We start from the raw sequence: 20,508 nt of genomic DNA on the forward strand, positions 1-20,508 counted from the left end.
CCATGTCATTTGTTCCTGCCTGAACTTCTGTGAGTCTCATCTTGTTTTGAATCTGAATAAAGCAAGCAGGTTTTTATAGTATTCAGGTGCATAGATAGCAAAATATAACTCAAGAAACACTCTCACACACACACACACTCTATTTTTACAGGCATCACTACACGTTAGACACTATAACTGTTTCATATTGTGTTTAGCTACATATTTTATTTGTAGTTGTAATCAGACATCCGTGGCTTCTTCAGAAACAACAGGGAGAGAATACTGCTTTAAAGACAATTTTTACGAAGGTGTTAAAAACAGAGAAGGAACTGTAGATACTTTTCACAAAGCAAAGGTACCTCCAGGTATTGCATTGGGGTTTTTTAGGTTAAAAAATGTCCCTGTAAGTGAAACTACGTTAAACAGAACAGAGTGGTGAATTTCAAATTCTCGTCAAGTTCTTTCTGTCATGTACTATGTCTACATAGTACTAAAAATATTTGCACACTTCTTCAGAAGATTTGCTGCAGACACTAAGTGTTTCTAGTGTTTCTGAGTTTAAAGGAGAATAAGTTTCTTAACTGTGAGACTAATACATACTTTTTTTTTTCTTTTGTCAAGCTGGACCCAGATCGAAGCCTTTTTGATCAAGGAGTAAAAACAGATGGAACGGTGCAGCTCAGTGTGCAAGTAATATCTAGGCAAGGTAAGCAGTTAAGTTTGTCTGTTTTACAGACAAATTAATATTGTAGAAGTGTTTTTGAGCAAACCAAATCCCCTGCTATTTCTAGCTGTAAAATTGAGAAAATGACTGAATGGTCACATAGCTTCGGAATGTCTCTTTCATTGTGTACTGTAGTTGTAAGTAGTCGTAATTAAAATAAATGTCATGGACTGATGCTATTTGAAATTGTTTTTATAGTAATTTCTTATCAATTTTTAAGTAAAAAAAAAAAACAACCCAAAACAAAACAGAAAAAAACCCCAACCAGCAAACCAAACAAACCTGGGTCAAATCGCAACAGTTACAGTATGAAGCTTTTGTTAAGGGTGAGTAGTTACTCATTCCAGACCAAATATCTAAGCAGGCAAAAGATTTTTGTCTAGGTAGGAGATAATTTCATCTTTGTGAGGTGAGTGAGCTTGTGTGCTTTGTGAACAATTAGATTGTGAGAGTATATGTAGCTAACTGAAAATTGGTATGAAAGGCTGGGATCACTGTCTGTTGTCTGTTTTCTTTGGATGAGAAGTCAGTCAACTATTGTGACAGAGGAGCATTAACCAGGTGAGTGAGGTTTTGCTGATACATAGTTTTTATTTGTTTGTATTGTCAGGTATGACAGGAATTCCTCTTGTCAAATTCTCAGGAATTAATAGCTTCACTGTTTTGCTTTTGTTCTACTCTTCTCCTTTGCCGCCCCCTCCATATGTCTCGAGTGGAAGGACTGTCACTGCTCACTGAAGGCAATGTTCGTGTTGGGCTCTGGGAGCAGATACAGGCGTTTGTTGCCATATTTTCAAATAAACAGTGGCAACAAGTTCCCACTGGAGTAGAGTATCTTTGATTATCTGGTTTGATTTATGTCAACAATGCAGATTAGCAAAATTTAGAGAGGACATTTTGTTTTCTTGTGGCTTCAGTGTAGATTAGACAGAAGAAAGCCTTTCTGTTTTGTATTAACGATACTAAGGCTGCTGATCTGCATTTAATGCTGAGTGTCAGGTGGCTAGTGCTAGGTTGAATCCTCAGTTCCCTGCATGTAATGTGACTTGAACTACCTTTATGGTTTTAGAAATAGAATGGAAATATCCTTCAGGGTACTAGAATAACTGCTCTTAATTCATGCTTCGTAACTTACAGTATGTAATGCTCAGACTTCCAGATTCAAAAGGATGCAGGTGGTAAATATCTTCACTGTTATCTTCCATTTTCTTCCTGTGGTTGTTTTTTGGGTTTTCTTTTCCCTTCTTTAATATAAAACTGAAGTGCATGACTGTATAGCACAAGGAGCTGCTTTTGTGGTTTTTTTCTCTCTCTCTCTCTTCAAAAGAAAAAACAGCTGAGTGTTAAGTACTTTGGTGTAACTTCAGAATGATCCTTAGTGTTGTTTTTCAGGCCGTGATACTTGACATATAAGCAACTCATAATAAATCTGGCTGTTGAAGATAAGTAAAGTATGGCAGGGCAGAATATCTGAAAACAAATAGCATGTATATAAATAATAAAAGGAAGATATTTGTATTACCAACAAGGAAATGGACTTGTTACTCTGACTGCAGTGACACTTTGAGCCAGAGAGAAAAAAACGGCTTCCTATGCCATCCACATATTTCTCTTCTATGGATGAGGTATTGAAAGATTCTCAGTTTGCTTATTTTTATTTTTCCCGAACTTGTATAATATACATTTCAGCCTGCAGTAGTCAGTGATTCTAATGCTTGTGAGGGATTGGACTCTCTTACCTCTTATGAGGCAAGCTGTTATGTCAGTTCAAGTGTTATCAAATTTCAGTTAGCCTTCTGTAAATTAAAAGGAATAAACACCAGCTGAAATACAGTCCATTGTAGTTCTTTTATAGCATTTTGTACAAAGGTGTCTTAATGTAATGTACAGCAGATAAAATACCAGTCCTATTTATTTGTCTTACTAGAAAGAGCGTTCTGTCACTCCACCTCACCTTAACTCCTTTCTCCTGGCTTGAAGAACGGCAATCTATATGGTTTTCCTGCCATTGTGAGAACAGCTGTTTTGAGTGCAGCCCTGTTCTGTACTGCTCTGAAGTGAGCCTCTTGCAAGTCCGTGGAGATCTGAGTAATTGCATTACATCGTATGTCAAAATTTGAAAAAAAGCTTTAGGTTTGAAGGCCTCCATAGCAAATTTTTTCTTTTAATCCACACACAAGCTATATCTGATCAAGGTTTTCTCCTGACTGTCTATTTATAGATAATATCAGATTTGTATTCTGCCATCCTTAAGCTGTTAAGGTTGGTAAGTGGTTTTTTTTTTTCTCTTGAGATATGATAAAATTGATTCTGACCCTACCTTTAGTCCTTTGCTTTCTTTTTTTTCCTTGAAGAAAAGGAATGAGTAGGGGAGAGGGAAGATAAACTGTTCAGGTTGTAAATTCCAGTGCTGGGTGTATGGCATAGTTTGAAATACTTTCTGGGAAGACTTAATAGGTGGAAGATCTGGCTGGCAGACAGTCTGTCACCTGAAGGATTTTTTTTCTTGCTTTTTCTACCTCCTTAATCAACAAAATAGAGGCAAGGTTGAATGGAAGTACTTGCCACACTTTTTTCAGATGAACTGTGAGAGGCAGAGATACTAGATTGAAAGGGCTAGAATGAGAGCAGTGATCTCTTACAGGCATGGGTTTGAGCAATGAGAGGAGAGACCTGTGTTATGGAGGTGGACAATGTAGCATTGCTTTGCATTTCTGGTTGCTTGCAAAGTATATGAGCAGGTGGTTCAGTTAACTTGTGTTCAAGTCATTCCCATACAACATACACAAACTTAAACAAGTCAAGGCCGTGTTTGTGAATGAAAGTATCTGTAGCTGCTGTGTATGTTGAGCTCAGTTCTGTCTGTTCTGTGCATCCGAAGCACACCTGCAAGATCAATGTTTTCCCAAACAGATGCTCTTCCACCTACTTTTTGAACGCTTGACTGATAAGGGGCTCTGCTTTTAGAATTTCTGACATACTATAGATATTTACACAGTTTTTGGGACTAAGCAGTGGTTAAGCACTAGAGGTTCTTTGGATTTAGGTAGGTGAAGTCTTGAGTCCTGTTTTAAGTGAGTAACTCCTCATTTGACTGCGGTTTCTAAACTGTTTTTTTGCAATAACTAGGTTTATATTGTTTTTAGTATGTAAAGGAATGATTCATATGTGTAATGAAACATATTGATTTAGATTAAAGGTGCAGTTTGACTAATATCCTGTCTCTGACTGTGGTTAATACTAGGCATTTTGAGAAAAACAAACAAACCAACCAAAAAAAAAAAAACCTGCCAAAAACCAAACAAAACACACACAAACACACACCAAAAACCAAACCAAACCAAAAAAACAACAGGTTGCCTGTAGATCAGTCTTAATCCTAATATATTCTCTAACTTCAGACAATTAGCAATGAAGGGGCTCATACAGGCAACATCTGGACATGTCTTGATAGCTGACCTCCTTGGGTTTTTGTACTTTTTGTACCAGTTTATACTTCTGGGATATGTGACATTCTCATATTGTGTTCCACAACTCACGTCCTGTCCAAAGAAGACTGAACATTAGTTTTCTTGTGCAGTAGGTTAAGGGAGAGATGTGAGAAGAAATGCAGAAAAACCCAGCGAATTTTGATCTGACATTGCAGTAGGTTGGGTGGCAGCCTGTTACTTCGCAGCATTTTTGCTTATAAGCTGATTCCTCTACAGAGACTCATCACTTTGATCTCCATGTTTGCATTATGAATAAAGCTGTAGATTCACAGTTCTTTTGACAGGTAGTTAGACAGCCAGTGGATTATTTTTTTGAGCAATAGTGAACTGTTCCTTTCTAGAAGCTTTTTTTCTTTACTTTCTTTTCTGAAGATCAAAAATAGAATCTTAACTCTCAGTGTTTTCTCTTACACGTTTCTGTCCGACTTTAAAACAAGCCTGTGCTGCACGTATTAATCTTAAATGGCCTAGATAAAACACTCAAGGCACTTGTTTGCTTTTTCTTCATGTTTGCTTCTTCATCTAATCAACCACTATCTGGTTGTCTGCGTCAGTTTTCGCTTCCTTAATTTCACATTGCTGCATGTTGTACTTAAGATTTTTGTAGTGTTCCCTTTCTAATATTTTTCTAAAGCTGGACTCCTTTTAAAGAATGCTGACAGCGCACTGGTGTTTATAGTTGGCACTGAGGCCTCGAGGACTTTTCAGCTGCTGTGTTCTTGCCAGTGTGCAAGAGCACAGCGGGAGGGCAGGGAGCATGGCTGGGACAAAGGGTCCACAGCTCCCCTTACGGTATGAACTTAGATTTAGGATTGAGGGCCAAACTGGCTAGTGAAGTATTCCATATCATGCAGTGTAATGTCCAGTATAAAAATGAGGGTTAGCTGGAAAGAACGGCTTTGCTCTTCCAGGGCTCTCACTCTTTGGAGCCCCCTCCCCTCCCCTCCCCTCCCCTCCCCTCCCCTCCCCTCCCCATCCAGGATTGCAGTATCAGGATTTACCTGTTTCAGGATTGTTAATCTTGGACGGGACGGGTTTTGGTCACCGGGTGGTGAGCAATTACACTATGTTCACTTGTTTATGTATATTGTTATCACTATACATATGTATATATTAGTAGTAGTAATATTAAATTGTTCTTATCTTAGCCCACGGGTCTCTTTCCCTTTTCCGCTTTAATTCTCTTCCTCATTCCCCTGGACGGGGCGGGGAGGGTGAGCAAGTGGCTGTGGGGCATTTAGTTGCAGGCAGGGCTAAACACAGGCCATTATGACACATAATAAAAGGGAATTTTACATTTATTTTTTTTTAAGGTGGTTGTTAATTGTTATTATAATGGAAATGATATGTCGCAAAAATGGAAAGATCTTTTTTCTGTTTAGCATAATATAACAACAGTAAAATTCTTCTATATAATGTCAGAAACTTGGTGAGGCACCAGTTGGACAAAATACCTCCTCAAAAGACGACAGAGAAGGTGGTGATACAAAGCATTGGTAGCCTTAGTGAACGTGTTCTTTATTGCTGCAGAATAGGTACAGACATATCTTTCAACTCTGTGGCCTAATATCTTAAATGACAGACATAAAGCCAAAACAATAATAGCTGATGAAGCTTAAAACATGAAGAATTTTCTAATTTTCTTTTAACTTGCTGTTGAACACGCTGCCTCTTGCAGGGCACTGAAAGAAAATATTAACTTCTGTGTGTAGATCCCAGAGATATCAAGGAAGTACTGTAAAGACTGAAAGAAATGCCTCTTGGTGGGGGAAGGAGGTGGATGCTTATTCTGTTTTTTGGGGGGTTTGCTTTTTTTTTTTTTGCTTTGATTCTGTGTATTTCTTACAGACCAAAATATTTGTTATTTATGCCCACATGCTGAACATTCTGTTTAAGATATGTGAAATGAATCACCTAAATAGAACAGGAAGCTGTAATACTGCGGGAGGAAAGAGGAACAGCTTTGTATTCACCTTACTAAAGTATATTTTGTATAACAGAATATGCCATTTTAATTTAGGACACTTGCAGAAATTTGGTGATGCTTTTGTGTCATACATCTTTCCTAAATATGCTGACACCTATTAATCAGAAAGCTTTAAAACAACGTTTTTGTCATTTATTCATTGCTATCTTTAATTTTTGTGTTCTTTTTATATCTAGGGATAGAGCCCAAGTTAAACATCCTTGAAATTGTGAAGCCTGTGGAGACTGTGGAGGTAGTGATTGATCCAGATGCTCATCATGCAGAAGCTGAAGCTCACCTTGTCGAGGAAGCTCAAGTGATAACCTTGGATGGAACAAAACATATTACAACAATTTCAGATGAAACCTCTGAACAAGTGACACGATGGGCTGCAGCATTGGAAGGCTACCGAAAGGAGCAGGAGCGCCTTGGAATACCCTATGGTAATAATACATGACTGTGTGTGTGTGTGCACAGGTGTGTGTTGAGGTGGGGGCTGGTTCTTTTGTTCTTTTGAGGGGTTGGCTTTTTTTCATAAGTGGTAGTTAATTTTGATTATATAATTAAAGTGTTCCGAAACCTCAGAGAAGACTTCTTATGGCATGAGTAAGTACAATGCAAATATCTCTACATAAGAGAGAGCTAAAAAGAAGTAGAATCAATGCTTGTAATAGTTTTATTAAAATAACGCTTTTGCTCCAGAACCTTTTTGTCGTTGCAGATTTTTAGAAACCATTTTTCTTCTTCTTCCCCTCCTTAAAAATGTGTATGTTAGAGATAAAGCTTTTTTTCATGTGTATCTGAATTTGAACTAGACTCAGTGTTGGTGGGAGTTGATTCTAAAGATATTGAAACGAATCGTTAATAGGTTGTGGGATGCTGAGTATGGTGTAAAATCATATTTTGCATGGAAAGCCGTACTTGGCTGCAGCATAGCAGAAGTTTTTTCAGAACTGAATGTAAGTATTCTGGTAGGTCATCATCTCTTTAGAATTCGTATTGATACTTATTGTAAGCTTAGAAAAAGCATCTCTTTATGGCTGCTCAGCATTGGGCTGAAACTGTGGCTTGTAGACCTACATCATGTTCACGAGGTTATCCATCAGAGCTGCTTGTTGTGACTTGCAGAAAAGTACTAAGGCATATTCAGCACATAAAGCTGTACTATCTAAGCAGACTTGCAAGACTGGAATATGTTTGGCAAGTAGGATATTTGGAAGTGTTTAAAAATTCCAGTGAAGTCACCGGTCTTTGCAGGACATGTAGCTTGATGATCTTTTGAACATATATTTGATAGCTAAAGCAATGGCTTTTTCATCTCTTTTTGTTGTTTCGTTGGCAAGCACTTCCAAAATAGCTTTCATCAGGCTATGTCTTGTTGATAATCAGGGATTTGATGCAAAACCATAGAATCGTTTAGGTTGGAAGAGACCTTTAAGGTCATCAAGTCCAGCTGTTATCCTAACACTGCCAAGTCCACCACCAAAGCACCACATCTACATGTATTTTAAATACCGCCGAGGATGGTGACTTGCCCGCTTCCCTGAGCAGCCTGTTCCAATGTTTGACAACCCTTTCAGGGAACAAATTTTTCCTAATATCCAAGCTAAACCTCCTCAGGTGCAACTTGAGGCTGTTTCCTCTTGTCCTGTTGCTTGTTACTTGGGAGAAGAGACCGACACCCAGCTCTCTACAACCTCCTTTTGAGTAGTTTTAGAGCACGATAAGGTCTCTTCTGAGCTTCCTTTTCTCCAGGCTAAGCAACTCCAGTTCCCTTAGCCGCTCCTCATAAGACTTGTGTTGTTTGAAAAAAATGTGAGGCATTATCAGCAGCAGACCTATTATTCGGCGTACTCTACCATTAATATAAGAAGAAAATTACTTAGCACCATGTTGTTATGTTGAATAATGTTGTTAATAAACTTGAATAATTTTGCTGGTTAAGAAAATCCTATAACCCACAAGTATGGCTTTAAAAATTTAATGATGTTTTTTGTGTCATGGGAGTGCAGATTTTCCAAGAAAATCATACTAGTTCATGATGGCAGACATCTCTGTATTAAGAATAATAGTGTTCTCTTGATATCAGAAAAATATGCTAAACTGCTTTCCTAGGAAGAGTAAAATTTTAAGTGTTATCTGACTTGATGTTGCAGGGACTTGGATTAAAATAAGGCATCATTAAGTTGTACGTTATGATATAGTCAGAAGTTTCTGAGAATAAAGAATGTACTTAACGTTCTTCTGTAGTCCCTCCCCAAAAGCCGCCTTTTTTTTTTTCCCGACCATTTATAAATACACATCTTAAAAAAAACAAAACAAAACAAAAAAACAAACAAAAAAAGCTAGTTTCCTTCAAAGAGTTGTGAGGCTTGGTTCTGTGAAGTTCTCTGAAATTATTAATCTGAAATTATTCCCTGAATCTTTTCAAAAGACAGGGTATGTTCATACTAAAAGTCAAGTCCAGTCAGTAAACAATCGTCATCCAGGCAGTTCAGTTCTTCATCCTTGCATCCTTACAGGCTTCTCTATTTAGTTGCAAATGGAAAATTAGCTTTTAGCAGGTCTTTAAAATGTGGCTTTCTCTTTTGTGTTATGTTTTAGTGGATTTTACTAGAGGTTAAAATTCTTAGCTGTTAAAGGTAGAAGGAGGAAAATATTAATTGGTATTAGAAATAAAGCCAGAAAGGGAGCAGCAAAACCATGCAACTGGTTAGAGAAAGTCATGATTCATGTTACCTTGCAGATTATGTTCTGTCTATGAGAACAAATTAGCAGCTTTTTGATGAAAATTCACTGCTGATAGTGTTTTGAAGACCAAAACACTTTTGGTGTGGTTTTTCCCAAATGATTACATTGCATGGTTTTAGGTAGCGTCAGTGAAAAGTGATGCAATGTTACTCTCCTTTATTAAGCAAAGTGGAATTTGTGGCTCCTAGATAATGTTTATAACTTAGAAAGCTTTGCTTTCTTTAATTCTTAAAATAAAAGCTTGTCGAGGTGACATCTGTTTAGGATATCGTAATTTTAAAATATGTAATTGTTCTGCTCCTGGTTTTTTGCCCTTGAGACAGTGAATATCCCTACTTTAGTTTCCGTTTCCAGTTCTTACTTATTGTCATGTTTTAGTATATTGCATACAATGTTAACAAAGTTTTGAAGATGATGCGTAGGTTTACCTATCCTCTTTCTAGTTTGTTCACAATAATACTGCTCAAAAGCACAGAATTTTTATGTTAGAATGTCAGCAAATCATGTATGGCACATCTTTTGACTTGATTATTTGTTACCATTTCTGTATGTTCCTCTGCTTTGTGAGTTCTCTACACTTTTGTGTGTTTGGCACTGGCATTTAAGTGATGTGCATGTTATGTTCTTTTGAAGTGTCAGACAAGCATCCCAAAACTTGATACTGGGGCTCGTTTGACTCAAATATAGGCATGAATGGGGTCCTATTGTATCAAATCTTTAATATCATTTTTCTAGATGTAGTGTATTGCACTTACTGTCTTATATTTTTATCTCTCTCTATGTAGTGCATGTTAGCCCACTGTGTGGTGGGTTGACCCCAGCTGGCAGGCAAGCCTCTACCCAGTCACTTGCTCACTTTCCCTCTAGAGGCATAGGGGAAAGAATCAAAAAGGCCAAAGTGAGTTTTTTAAAAAAAAAAAAAATCATGGGTCAAGATAAAGATGATTTAATAAGTGAAGGGGAAAAAAAAAAAAAGGAGAGAAGGGCAGGGGAGGGAAAAAGCGATGCAAAAGCAATCATTCACCTCCAACAGACCAGTGCCCTGCCAGTCTTCATGCAAGGGCTACTTTGGAAAAACTACTTGAGTTTTATTGCTCCTGCTGATGTCGTGTGGCATGGAATATCTTTTTCATTAGTTGGGGTCAACTGTCTGGCTGTGTCCTCTCTGTTTCTTGTGCACTCCAGTCTACTTGTTGGTGTGGCCGAGTGAGAAACAGAGGAGGCCTTGTGCTGGAGTCCAATACTGCCTGACCAGGCTTTTTTAGATGTTCCGTGTGTGGAGGGTGTAATGTTTAATATCAAATTTACTTAAAGATGGTTGATGTTACGTGGGATTTCTGATGTAAGAGAGTGATACAAAGTAAACTAAAACCAGAATACAAATGTGAGTTACACTTAGAAAAAGACAGCAATTGCAATACACTGTTGAATCACAATACCAATGTGATTCCCATTACGGATCTTTACATAACACACTCACCATCACAATGTTGGGTGTCCCTGGTTGCTGGGGAGGAATATGTGGCTTGAAACATCCTTTCCCCATCTTTAAAAAGGGGAAAAAAGAAGACCCAGGGAACTACAGGCCAGTCAGTCTCACCTCTGTGCCCGGCAAGATCATGGAGCAGATCCTCCTGGCGACTATGCTAAGGCACATCGAAAATAAGGAGGTGATTGGTGACAGCCAACATGGCTTCACTAAGGGCAGATCCTGCCACTAATTTGGTGGCCTTCTATGATGAGGTTACAGCATTGATGGATAGGGGAAGAGCAACTGACATCATCTACCTGGACTTATCCAAAGCATTTGATACTGTCCCACACGATATTCTTGTCTCTAAACTGGAAAGACATGGCTTTGATGGATGGACCACTCGGTGGATAAGGAATTGGCTGGATGGTTGCACTCAAAAGAGTTGTGGTTAACGGTTCAATGTCCGCGTGGAGGCCTGTGATGAGTGGTGTTCCTCAGGGGTCAGTACTGGGACCAGTGCTATTTAACATCTTTGTTGGAAACATGGACAGTGGGATCGAGTGCACCTTCAGCAAGTTTGCAGATGACACCAAGTTGTGTGGTGTTGTGGACACGCTGGAGGGAAGGGATGCCATCCAGAGGGACCTTGACAGGCTGGAGAGATGGGCCTGTGAGAACTTCATGAAGTTCAACAAGGCCAAGTGCAAGGTCCTGCACGTGGGTCGGGGCAATCCCAAGCACAAGTACAGACTGGGAGGTGAATGGATTGAGAGCAGCCCAGAGGAAAAGGACTTGGGGGTGTTGGTGGTTGAGAAGCTCAACACGAGCCGGCAATGTGCACTGGCAGCCCAGAAAGCAAATCGTATCCTGGGCTGTATCAAAAGAAGTGTGGCCAGCAGGTCGAGGGAAGTGATTCTGCCCCTCTACTCAGATCTTGGGAGACCCCACCTGGAATACTGTGTTCAGCTCTGGAGTCCCCAACACAAGAAGGACATGGAACTACTGGAACGAGTCCAGAGGAGGGCCACAAAGATGATCCAAGGGCTGGAGCACCTCTGCTATGAAGACAGGCTGAGAGAGTTGGGGCTGTTCAGCCTGGAGAAGAGAAGGCTCCGGGGTGACCTTATAGCAGCTTTCCAGAACCTAAAGGGGGCCTACAGGAAAGCTGGAGAGGGACTTTTTACAAGGGCTTGTAGTGATAGGACAAGGGGCCATGGATTTAAACTGAAAGAGGGGAGATTTCGATTAGATATAAGGAAGAAATTTTTTACATTGAGGGTGGTGAGGCCCTGGAACAGGCTGCCCAGAGAAGTTGTGGATGCCCCATCCCTGGAAGTGTTAAAGGCCAGGTTGGACGAGGCTTTGGGCAACCTGGTGTAGTGGAGAGTTTCCCTGCCCATGGCAGGGGGGTTGGAACTAGATGATCTTTGAGGTCCCTTGCAACCCAAACCATTCTATGATTCTGTGATTCTATGAAACGAGCCTGTTGCTGTCTTCGAAATTCTTCTGCTGGTTGTCTAGTTCATGTACTCCATGTTGAGTTGAGCCATATATTCACTGTCTGCTTGATAGCCTGGCTGATTCAGGGAGCTGTTTGCACCACCAGTTGATCCACTCAGCTGTTGATAGCTGTTTGTCTAAAACAAGGGCCACCCTCTCCCTCCTTTTTATTGAGATAAAGTCAGCTTCTTTGCATTATTCTGAGCTGCATGAGCGCTTCACCCTTGCTCGTCTCCTTGGAGCCTTCTTCTGTTGTAGGCGAGTCATGTTCCACCCTTACAGCTGTAGTCAGTCACACCTTGACTTTGTCCAAGCACTGCTCAACAGTAGCTAAAACAGCAGTGTGTTACTAACAGTGTTTTGGTCACCAGCCCAAAACACAGGACCATATGGACTACTGTAAAGAAAATTAACTCAGTTCCAGCCAAACCCAGTATGATGGTGTTTTTAAATAGTTCAGAACCTGGGTTAATGTGAATGAGTTTAGAATGTAGTATTTCATGACAATCACATGCTGATCAACACATTTGAGGAAGAGCATCCCAGTGTGAGACATACTACTCTTTTTTGTAACTAAAGACCTATAGAAAAAGAAAAATAGTTATTTTCTGTGTTTGAGAAATGGTAAATGTAGTTCTGATGTAAAAGTTTTGCTAAAGAAAATCCATTTTTTGCCCTTTCCGTCTCCCCACCAAGCCACACCACTCCCTCAGAATTTTAAGAGCTGACTTTCCATCCAGTCAGATTTGGTCACAGTAACTATGCTTTTTGATGTTATGTAATTGAAAACTTTCCATCATTGGACTTTAGCTGAATAGCAGCACAGACTGCTGCCGTAGGCCCTTTTAAAAAAAACATAACAAGAACCCCATAAATAAAGGATTTTAAAAGGCCTTCAGAAAAGGTCATACAAAAAAAAAAAAGAAACTCTTGAGTTACTCTTGTTTGAACTCTGGGGATCAGTAGCCTCTTGTATTTCTTTCTTGTCACCAGTTACAGTAAGGACTAGCTGTGTATCCTTAGTGAGGAGGAATCTTCAGTATATAATGGGATGAATTGCAGCTTTGTCTCTCTGTCCTCAGACCCAGTCCAGTGGTCGACAGACCAGGTGCTCCACTGGGTGGTGTGGGTGATGAAGGAGTTCAGCATGACTGACATTGACCTCAATGGACTCGGCATTCCCGGGCGGGAGCTCTGCAGCCTCAGTCAAGACGAATTCTTCCAGCGCGTTCCGCGGGGAGAAATCCTCTGGAGCCATTTGGAGCTTCTTCGAAAGTGTATGGGAGATTTTTCTGTAACTGATTTTTCTTATTCCCTCTCTCTCCTCCTCTCTTGTTTTCTTTCCTTTTTTTTTTTCTTTCTTTAAAGATGAAAGCTATTGTGAACGGTTGTTTTTCCTATATTTAATATTGGCAGTAAAAATGAGGGCATCAGTACAAGATAACAGGAGGTATTAGTGAGAATGTCTGCTGTTCCGGAACGTGTCTGCGTACCGACCACTGTTTGCCTGTCTTTCATCAAACTTCATGACTAATAGAGAGGAAGCAGTGACTGATGATTCCTCCTTTGTTTTAATAAAGGTTTTTAGTTTGTGCATCTCCTGAATTTGACAGTTTTATAATTAAATATTGATTGTGAATCATTTAATGTACATCTCTGTGTCATACAGAAGTGAAGATTATTTAGCATAGGCAATGAAATCCTTAGGTTGTGCACAGCACAACCGATAAGTGCTGCATTATATATGCATAATGCAATCATATATAGGTGTATTTCATATTCACTGTGCTTGGATATAACTTGGCAGACTAAAAACTTTCCATCTTCATTCACATGATACAGCTAAGACTATATCATAGGTAAGGAGAAGGCATAAGATACCTTGAAATTCGCCACGTACATTCTAAAAATTAAATATCTCTACTCATAAGACCATGAGCTATGCATGTCTCTTGCAAACTCATACAAAATTTTGATAATTTTTTTTTTCTCCATGAAATATGAAAATTTTTGATCTTCAGGTGCCTTGAAATTTGTGGGTTAAATGAAAACTCATTTTTTGTTTTCCTGATTTGCAGATGTGTTGGCTAGCCAAGAACACTCTGGAGAAATAGCAACTGTTACTATTGATCAGCGTAAGTACTGGCCAGCAGTTAATGCGCACAATTACCTGTTTGCAGGATTAGCACTGTACTACAGTGCTATGATAGTACAACCTTTAGAAAACGACTCAAGAAAGTAGTTTTCCTTGGTGGGTGTGTTTTAAACTGTGTTTAAAAAACACCAGGAGGGTGTGTTTTAAACTTCAAACCAAAACATTGGGTTTCTTGATATTTTGTTATTGGCTGAAAGGTGGTGTATGGCCTGAACTATGAAAGTTTCGTTTTGGGTGATAGGTTTTCCACTCTTTTGAAATAAGCTGTCTAGGATACATATTTGAGGTCTTGAGTTGTTCTGGGTTTTTAGGTTATATATTGCATTAATGAATGGATATATTAAAAAGTTAAGATTTCAAAAGAAAGCGTTTCCAAAAACTGAAAGAGACTGTGGAAGAGAGGACTTGTTTAAAAACCAATACTTAAAAAAAATACATTAAAGTAACTTCCAGTTATTTGAAACTCATTCTTCCAGCTGAAGCAGTATCATCAATTATTAAAATGAATCAATTTTCAGAAGACTTGTGAGCAGCTTTTTTGTTAAATAGATAGTGTATTACATCCTGTGTTTGTGTCTAGTTAAAGCCAGCTACAGTGGGGCCCTTGGATCCTCTTACACCATTGCAAATGAAGGGTATTTAATTGCTGTTTGAGTAGCAGGTATGGAGGGTTGTACAGTGACTATAGAGAAAAGTAGATCGTATGGGAACAGCATAAAGATGAAAACAAAGGCGTGTGAGGGCTTTTCCAGTGGAAACAAGTTAATACCCATGATAGTAAACTAAAGCTGATGTTTTATCTGTACTGTGGCATCTCTGCTACGAGACTAAAACCACAATTTCCACTGTAGGAGGCAGAAAGTCTTTAAATTATTCTTAGCATTGTGACCTATACAGTGCGTCTTTTTAGCAAAGGAAAAAACGAGCTCCTAGATATTATGATAATACGAGTAATAAATAATATATGCATATTTCTGTGCCAGCAATTTATAATTCATGTTCTGCGATGTTCTCTGCTTTTCAGCTGTGCAGATTATTCCAGCATCTGTACAGCCTGCTACCCCAACCACCATTAAAGTAATAAACAGCAGTGCAAAGGCAGCTAAAGTACAGAGAGCTCCAAGGATCTCTGGGGAAGATAGGAGTTCCCCTGGGAACAGAACAGGTATTGTCTCCATTATTTTTAAATGCAAATGCAGTAAACACTCATTAATCTGAATTAAAGTTTTGTAAAACACATCTTTGTCACTCTAAATGTGAGGTTTGTAGAAGTCTGTGGTATGAAGGGGGCTGTGTTTACAAAATATATCACAAGCACATGCAGACCTGGCAGGTTGGTTAGCTCACACAGGCACTATGTTAACGTGATGCTGTGGCTTTTGAGTCCTGCAGTAAAAATTAAATAAAATCGTTTCTTTTCCTATCACTTGACAGCCCGTCGTCTCAAACCACTGCATAGCATTCATTCCAGCTTTTAACTTCTTTCCACTTTGCATTTGCAGAAAGGGGAGAAAATAAACTGTATGTTGCAGAATCCCAGCCTAACTGCTACCTGCTCTACTTAGTCCCCTCTTCCTCCCCTGCTAATTTAGTGACTTAAGAATTTAGCAAGTTTCAGATTCCCTTTTTCTTAAATGAGTGCGCCTTCTAGAAAACTGCACTCTACATCTGCAGTTTATTTTTGGAATTACTGTTATTCATACATACTCTTTCATTGTTAATAACTCATCTTAATTGCTTTGTCTTATTTTTTTCTTGCTATCATTTTTACTGTTGTTCTCTCCCCTGTTGAGAATCTTTCTGTTAAATCCTTTCCTTCCCCTTGAATTTTTGTTTTAAACTCTTCATAAAAGTCTATTATGATGTCATTCAGGATTCTTAGGTCAAGATTTTGTCAGATGACATCAGTGGGGAATACTCTGTGGTTCTCCCTTTAGACATTAGGACTGCTAACTGTCTTGTTGAGAATTTAGAAATTTAACTGCGGATACTTGAATTAAAAAGAAATCTTAATTATTGGTCGTGAAAGATGTTATATTGACGTAAACAGAAGTTTGGGATTTATTTTTTTTATTTCTAACATTTGATGTTGAAAATTGGAGACAGCTATTTTTTGAAAAAAGAACTTCTATTACATATATAAATATATATGTATGTGCATGAAGAGGAATAAGCAGCTGTTGCTAAATCTGTTCTATTTCAGGGATAGATATGTTTATTTATGTGTTACATAAATTTTTTTTCTTAAGTTCTAGGGACGTATGAGAAATGACAATTTTTTTTCTGTATTAATAATTTTCTTTTTTAATAGATTAATACTGATGACTTTGCTGGAGAATGTTTACAAAAGTATAATCAGAAGAAATTAATTAAGTACAAGTTTTCCCTCCATCATGTAGTCTGTGTTGGTCAGCTTTAATATGTTGGTTGGAATTTTTTAGGTATGAGGGGAATGCAAAAAGGACTACTTGAAATGGATCTTGTGATCTCTATTTCAACAGGAAACAATGGCCAGATCCAGTTGTGGCAGTTTTTGTTAGAACTTCTCACTGACAAAGATGCTCGGGACTGTATTTCTTGGGTTGGTGACGAAGGAGAGTTTAAACTGAATCAGCCTGAACTGGTTGCGCAAAAATGGGGACAGCGCAAAAACAAGCCCACGATGAACTATGAGAAGCTTAGTCGGGCTTTGAGGTAAGAAACTTTAGCAACTGGTCAGGTATGAAGTGATTTGCTTCACTTGGCTGCTTTATTTTTAACTATCATAATGCAAGACTTGCCGTTTTTTTAATAAAGGGATAAACAGATCCTCTGGTGCTGCTCCTTCCCATGAGATCATACCAGCCTCTGGGGCAAGGTATTTGTTGGGTTTTTTTTATTATTTTTTATTTTTTTTAAATAAAATAGTGCAGTAACTTCTTGACTATTTGAAAATACGTTTTCTTTTTTCAAGATTATTGAACCCTGGCGTGATGATTAATTTGGATAGCTCACTTTTGGAAATGTATTTCTTTTTGATGTATCTTCAGCATTTATGTTTCAGTAATGTGCCAAACAATATTCATTATTGATGAAAGATACAGAAATATGTGAATACTCTGAATTATTGACTTATTTTTGTATTTTACAGTTTGCTTGTTTGTGTTCTTCTTGCTCTTGTTATGGCATAAAGAGATACTTTCCTGTAATTATGTAATCGTTAGTACTTTTCTGTATGTAACAATTTTTTTAGTATGTAACAAAACTTTTTCTGATTTGAAATATTCATTGATCCATTCCATCGTTCTTGTGGTAGGGATGTAAAATTTAACAATACAGTTGACAAGTAAGTTTTGACAGTTGTTGTGATTCCAATGTAGTGAACTTCTTTTATCTGAAGAAGTGGAAGCATTTCAGGCTGTCTTCATTCCATCATGATTTTGTAGTTTGACATTGGTAAAAGGGACTCATATTACTGAGTCACCGTAGGTGATGCGCTTGAGGAGGGCGAAGAATGCAAGTACCTGAGTTTTAGACTTCTTTTTCTCCCTGGTTCTTTGGGCCTCTGGAATCATTTGAAGATTCATCTGAGTTCTCTGAAATCATTAAGACTGAATTTCTGATTTCTTATTCTGATATGGTTAAATCTATTTTTCTTGATCGGTTTTCAAGAAGGGTGTTTATTGCCTAATGCTGCAAATATTTAATCAATTTTAAGAACACCTTTTACATGAGTGAAGTTGCGTATAAATCTGAGATCTAAGTTTTACTTTTCACCATTTCCACTTTGGCTACATTATTTTTCTGAAAGGAAGTAAACTCATCTAGCATTGTTTGGTTTGGTTTTTTGTTTGGTTTTTTTTTTCTTTTTAAAATCATGCTATTTAAAAATACCTCTATGAGAAATGATGGTAAGTTACCATGTGCTGGCTTTCTTTTAGGGAGGATTTAAGTAATATCAATAAGCATAATATTGAATGAGTACTTTCACTGGGGGAGATCAAAGTCTAGAAGACCACGAATGGCATAGAGTCAGTAAAGAATGACTGCTCAGTATCTCATTTACATGAACAGGAGGCATCAGAAGAAACTGGCAGGCACTAGATACACAGATTAACTATACCCTTTAGTTTGTCTTGTAACTTCTTTAGGCGCAGTATTGTGGATGCCAGAATTATTTTACAAATTTGAGAGGATAGTGGACAAATTAATCAAAAATAAATGTTTTGAAGGCTATTCAGAATGGCAACTTCTAGAAGTTCCTGAGGCCCAGATCACTGAAAGCAAGGAAGAGCATTGTTACATGCTTACTCTACTTCCATGCTTTTCCTTAGGCATCCTCTCTTGGTCTGTTGGAGTCTACATCCTGTTCTAGATAGACCTTTAGTCTGGTCTTGTATGGCTGTCGGGGAAGTTTCCCGGCTGCTACATGAGAAGCACCTGTGCCTCATCAAGACAGGTGCTGAGTCACGTTGGTTGGCCGGAGACCACGTGACCTATGGGAAGTTTAAAGGTGGGGCACTCCCAAGAGGGAGTGGGGCATTTCCCTCCTGGAGTTTGGAGAGGTAGGAGCCCTCGGGAGAGCGTGAATTGGAGCTCTCTGTTGGATTAAGGTAGCAGTGAGTTTAGAAGAGCCTTCTGATTGTAGAATACCTTGTGGTCGCAACAGTCGGTTGGTTGCGACCCATCGGAAGAAGACACAGGCAGTCCGCGACATCTGGCTATTCTTGCATTATTTGTGTATTAAATTAGAAAGCTACTTTTTTTCGTAGGATTATAAAATCCCTCAGATGCAAAGAGCCTCAGGAGGTCTCTAGTCCGACCTCCTGCCTAAAGCAGGGCCTTTCCAGTAAAGCTGCTTCCCAGCCTGTATTGTTGCAATACCGTTCCCAAATTTCCAACCTGGTTTTGTGAAACTATGCGTTTGTCTTTTGAAGGTATATGAAAACTTTCTTTCTGGAACATCAAAATTATGTAAACGATGCTAATGTTTTTTGGGTTATGTCAACCAACTCTGCAGAAGATCTCAAAGGCAGCTGAAGAACTTCAGAATAATGTTCTTATCACTGGGATATTAAACAGATTTCTGCACAGTAATTTGCATAAATTGCTATTAGAGAAGTTTTGCATTTACGTTTTAGTCACAGAATTACAGACATCACATTCCTCAGAATGTTGCCATATTGGCAGCTCCACCAATATTGACATGTTTTCTAACACTTGAATGTCTGAAGGGATGTTTAATGCCTCTTGCTACTCCCGTGATAAACACTGTTGTCATGCTAAGGTTTTATTAAAACAAAAATGGTAGTATGTTTTGTTTAATAATGTACTGAAATGACTGTGTCAATTGTTGATTAATACAGAAAATGATGTTGATTTTATTGGGAAATGTGCTAGATCTTCTGCCCAGGTGTAGGAAAACCAGGCAGTATAGAAAGTAGGACAGGGTGAATAAGAGAAGAGCAGCTTTTTTTGTTACATACACCTTGGCAAATTTTCTAAAATCAGCATCAGTTTAATTACCCAGTAGGAAAGTGAGACTTGAAGAAAAATAATTAATTTTTTGTATACTTTTTTCATGAGATCTAGGAGACAAAAGTTAGTCGCCTAATTGACTTAACTTTGCTGGTGAATGAGAATCATCTTTGCTTCGTGTGTCACTCCAGAGGCCTGACAGTCAAGAAATCCGAGCTGTTGGGTGCTACTTTTGGGTGATGATTTGGAGGAAATGAAATTGTGTGAGTTTTGAGTGAGGGTTTTTTGCTTGTTTGGTTTTGGTTTTGTTTGTTTGGAGGATTTTTTTTTTTTTTCCCAAAAAATTTATTACAAGCTTGTTAAGCTCATCAAGTCCAACTTACGTCCCAGCCATTTGAGTTTTCTTCATGAGAAATGTAACATACATTCTATAAATGCCTGCAGTGAGAGAAGAACAGCAACAAAACTGTAAAATTCTGACTTCTGTTCTATTGGTCCCACTGGAATATTTATAATGTCTCTGGAGTACAGTGGGTCATACAGACTTTGTTACCTTTACTGCATTTCTGATCAGTCTGATAATTCTGCTGTGATATAATGTAAAAAGTATTTATAGTTAGAAAAGTCGTTTTTAACTGTAAATAAAGGCAAAGGATGTAGTTTTGCCAGCATATGAACTACACAAAAAAAAAGAAAAAAAACTCACACTTTCATAGCTTTACTTCCATCTTTGAAAGCAATAGGGAGAGAATGGTTGCTTTAGTAGCATAGAAGCCACAACGCTGATTTGCAAACTGTTTCCAACATGAATTTTTTTCCCCCAGAAAAGCAGACATGAGTAAAGAAAGGAGAGACATTTTCTTATTAAGGAAAAGCGCTATATAAAACTTGGAACCTCCCCTCCACAAGCTGGTTTTAAACTGCTCAGACACCTTTATTTCTGAACTGGTGCTTCCTACAGCTTATAAAATAATTACTGTTTTGTTTCTTCTTAACTTATCAAGGTGC

At 38.4% G+C, this 20,508-nt stretch overlaps 1 protein-coding gene across 2 annotated transcripts in view; it reads left to right on the forward strand.

Moving 5' to 3' along the window:
* GABPA (GA binding protein transcription factor subunit alpha) overlaps positions 1-20,508 on the forward strand; it is a 29,488-nt gene that overhangs the window by 5,919 nt on the left and 3,061 nt on the right. For both annotated transcript variants that reach the window (XM_086617545.1, XM_086617554.1), the window contains exons 4-9: positions 604-688; positions 6,361-6,606; positions 12,971-13,165; positions 13,967-14,023; positions 15,068-15,208; positions 16,545-16,737. In XM_086617545.1, the coding sequence (XP_086473671.1) occupies positions 604-688; positions 6,361-6,606; positions 12,971-13,165; positions 13,967-14,023; positions 15,068-15,208; positions 16,545-16,737 (917 nt within the window). The remainder of the gene's footprint in view (positions 1-603; positions 689-6,360; positions 6,607-12,970; positions 13,166-13,966; positions 14,024-15,067; positions 15,209-16,544; positions 16,738-20,508) is intronic.

This window comes from Tauraco erythrolophus, chromosome 1 (genome assembly GCF_009769465.1).
Source record: "Tauraco erythrolophus isolate bTauEry1 chromosome 1, bTauEry1.pri, whole genome shotgun sequence".
NCBI lineage: Eukaryota > Metazoa > Chordata > Aves > Musophagiformes > Musophagidae > Tauraco > Tauraco erythrolophus.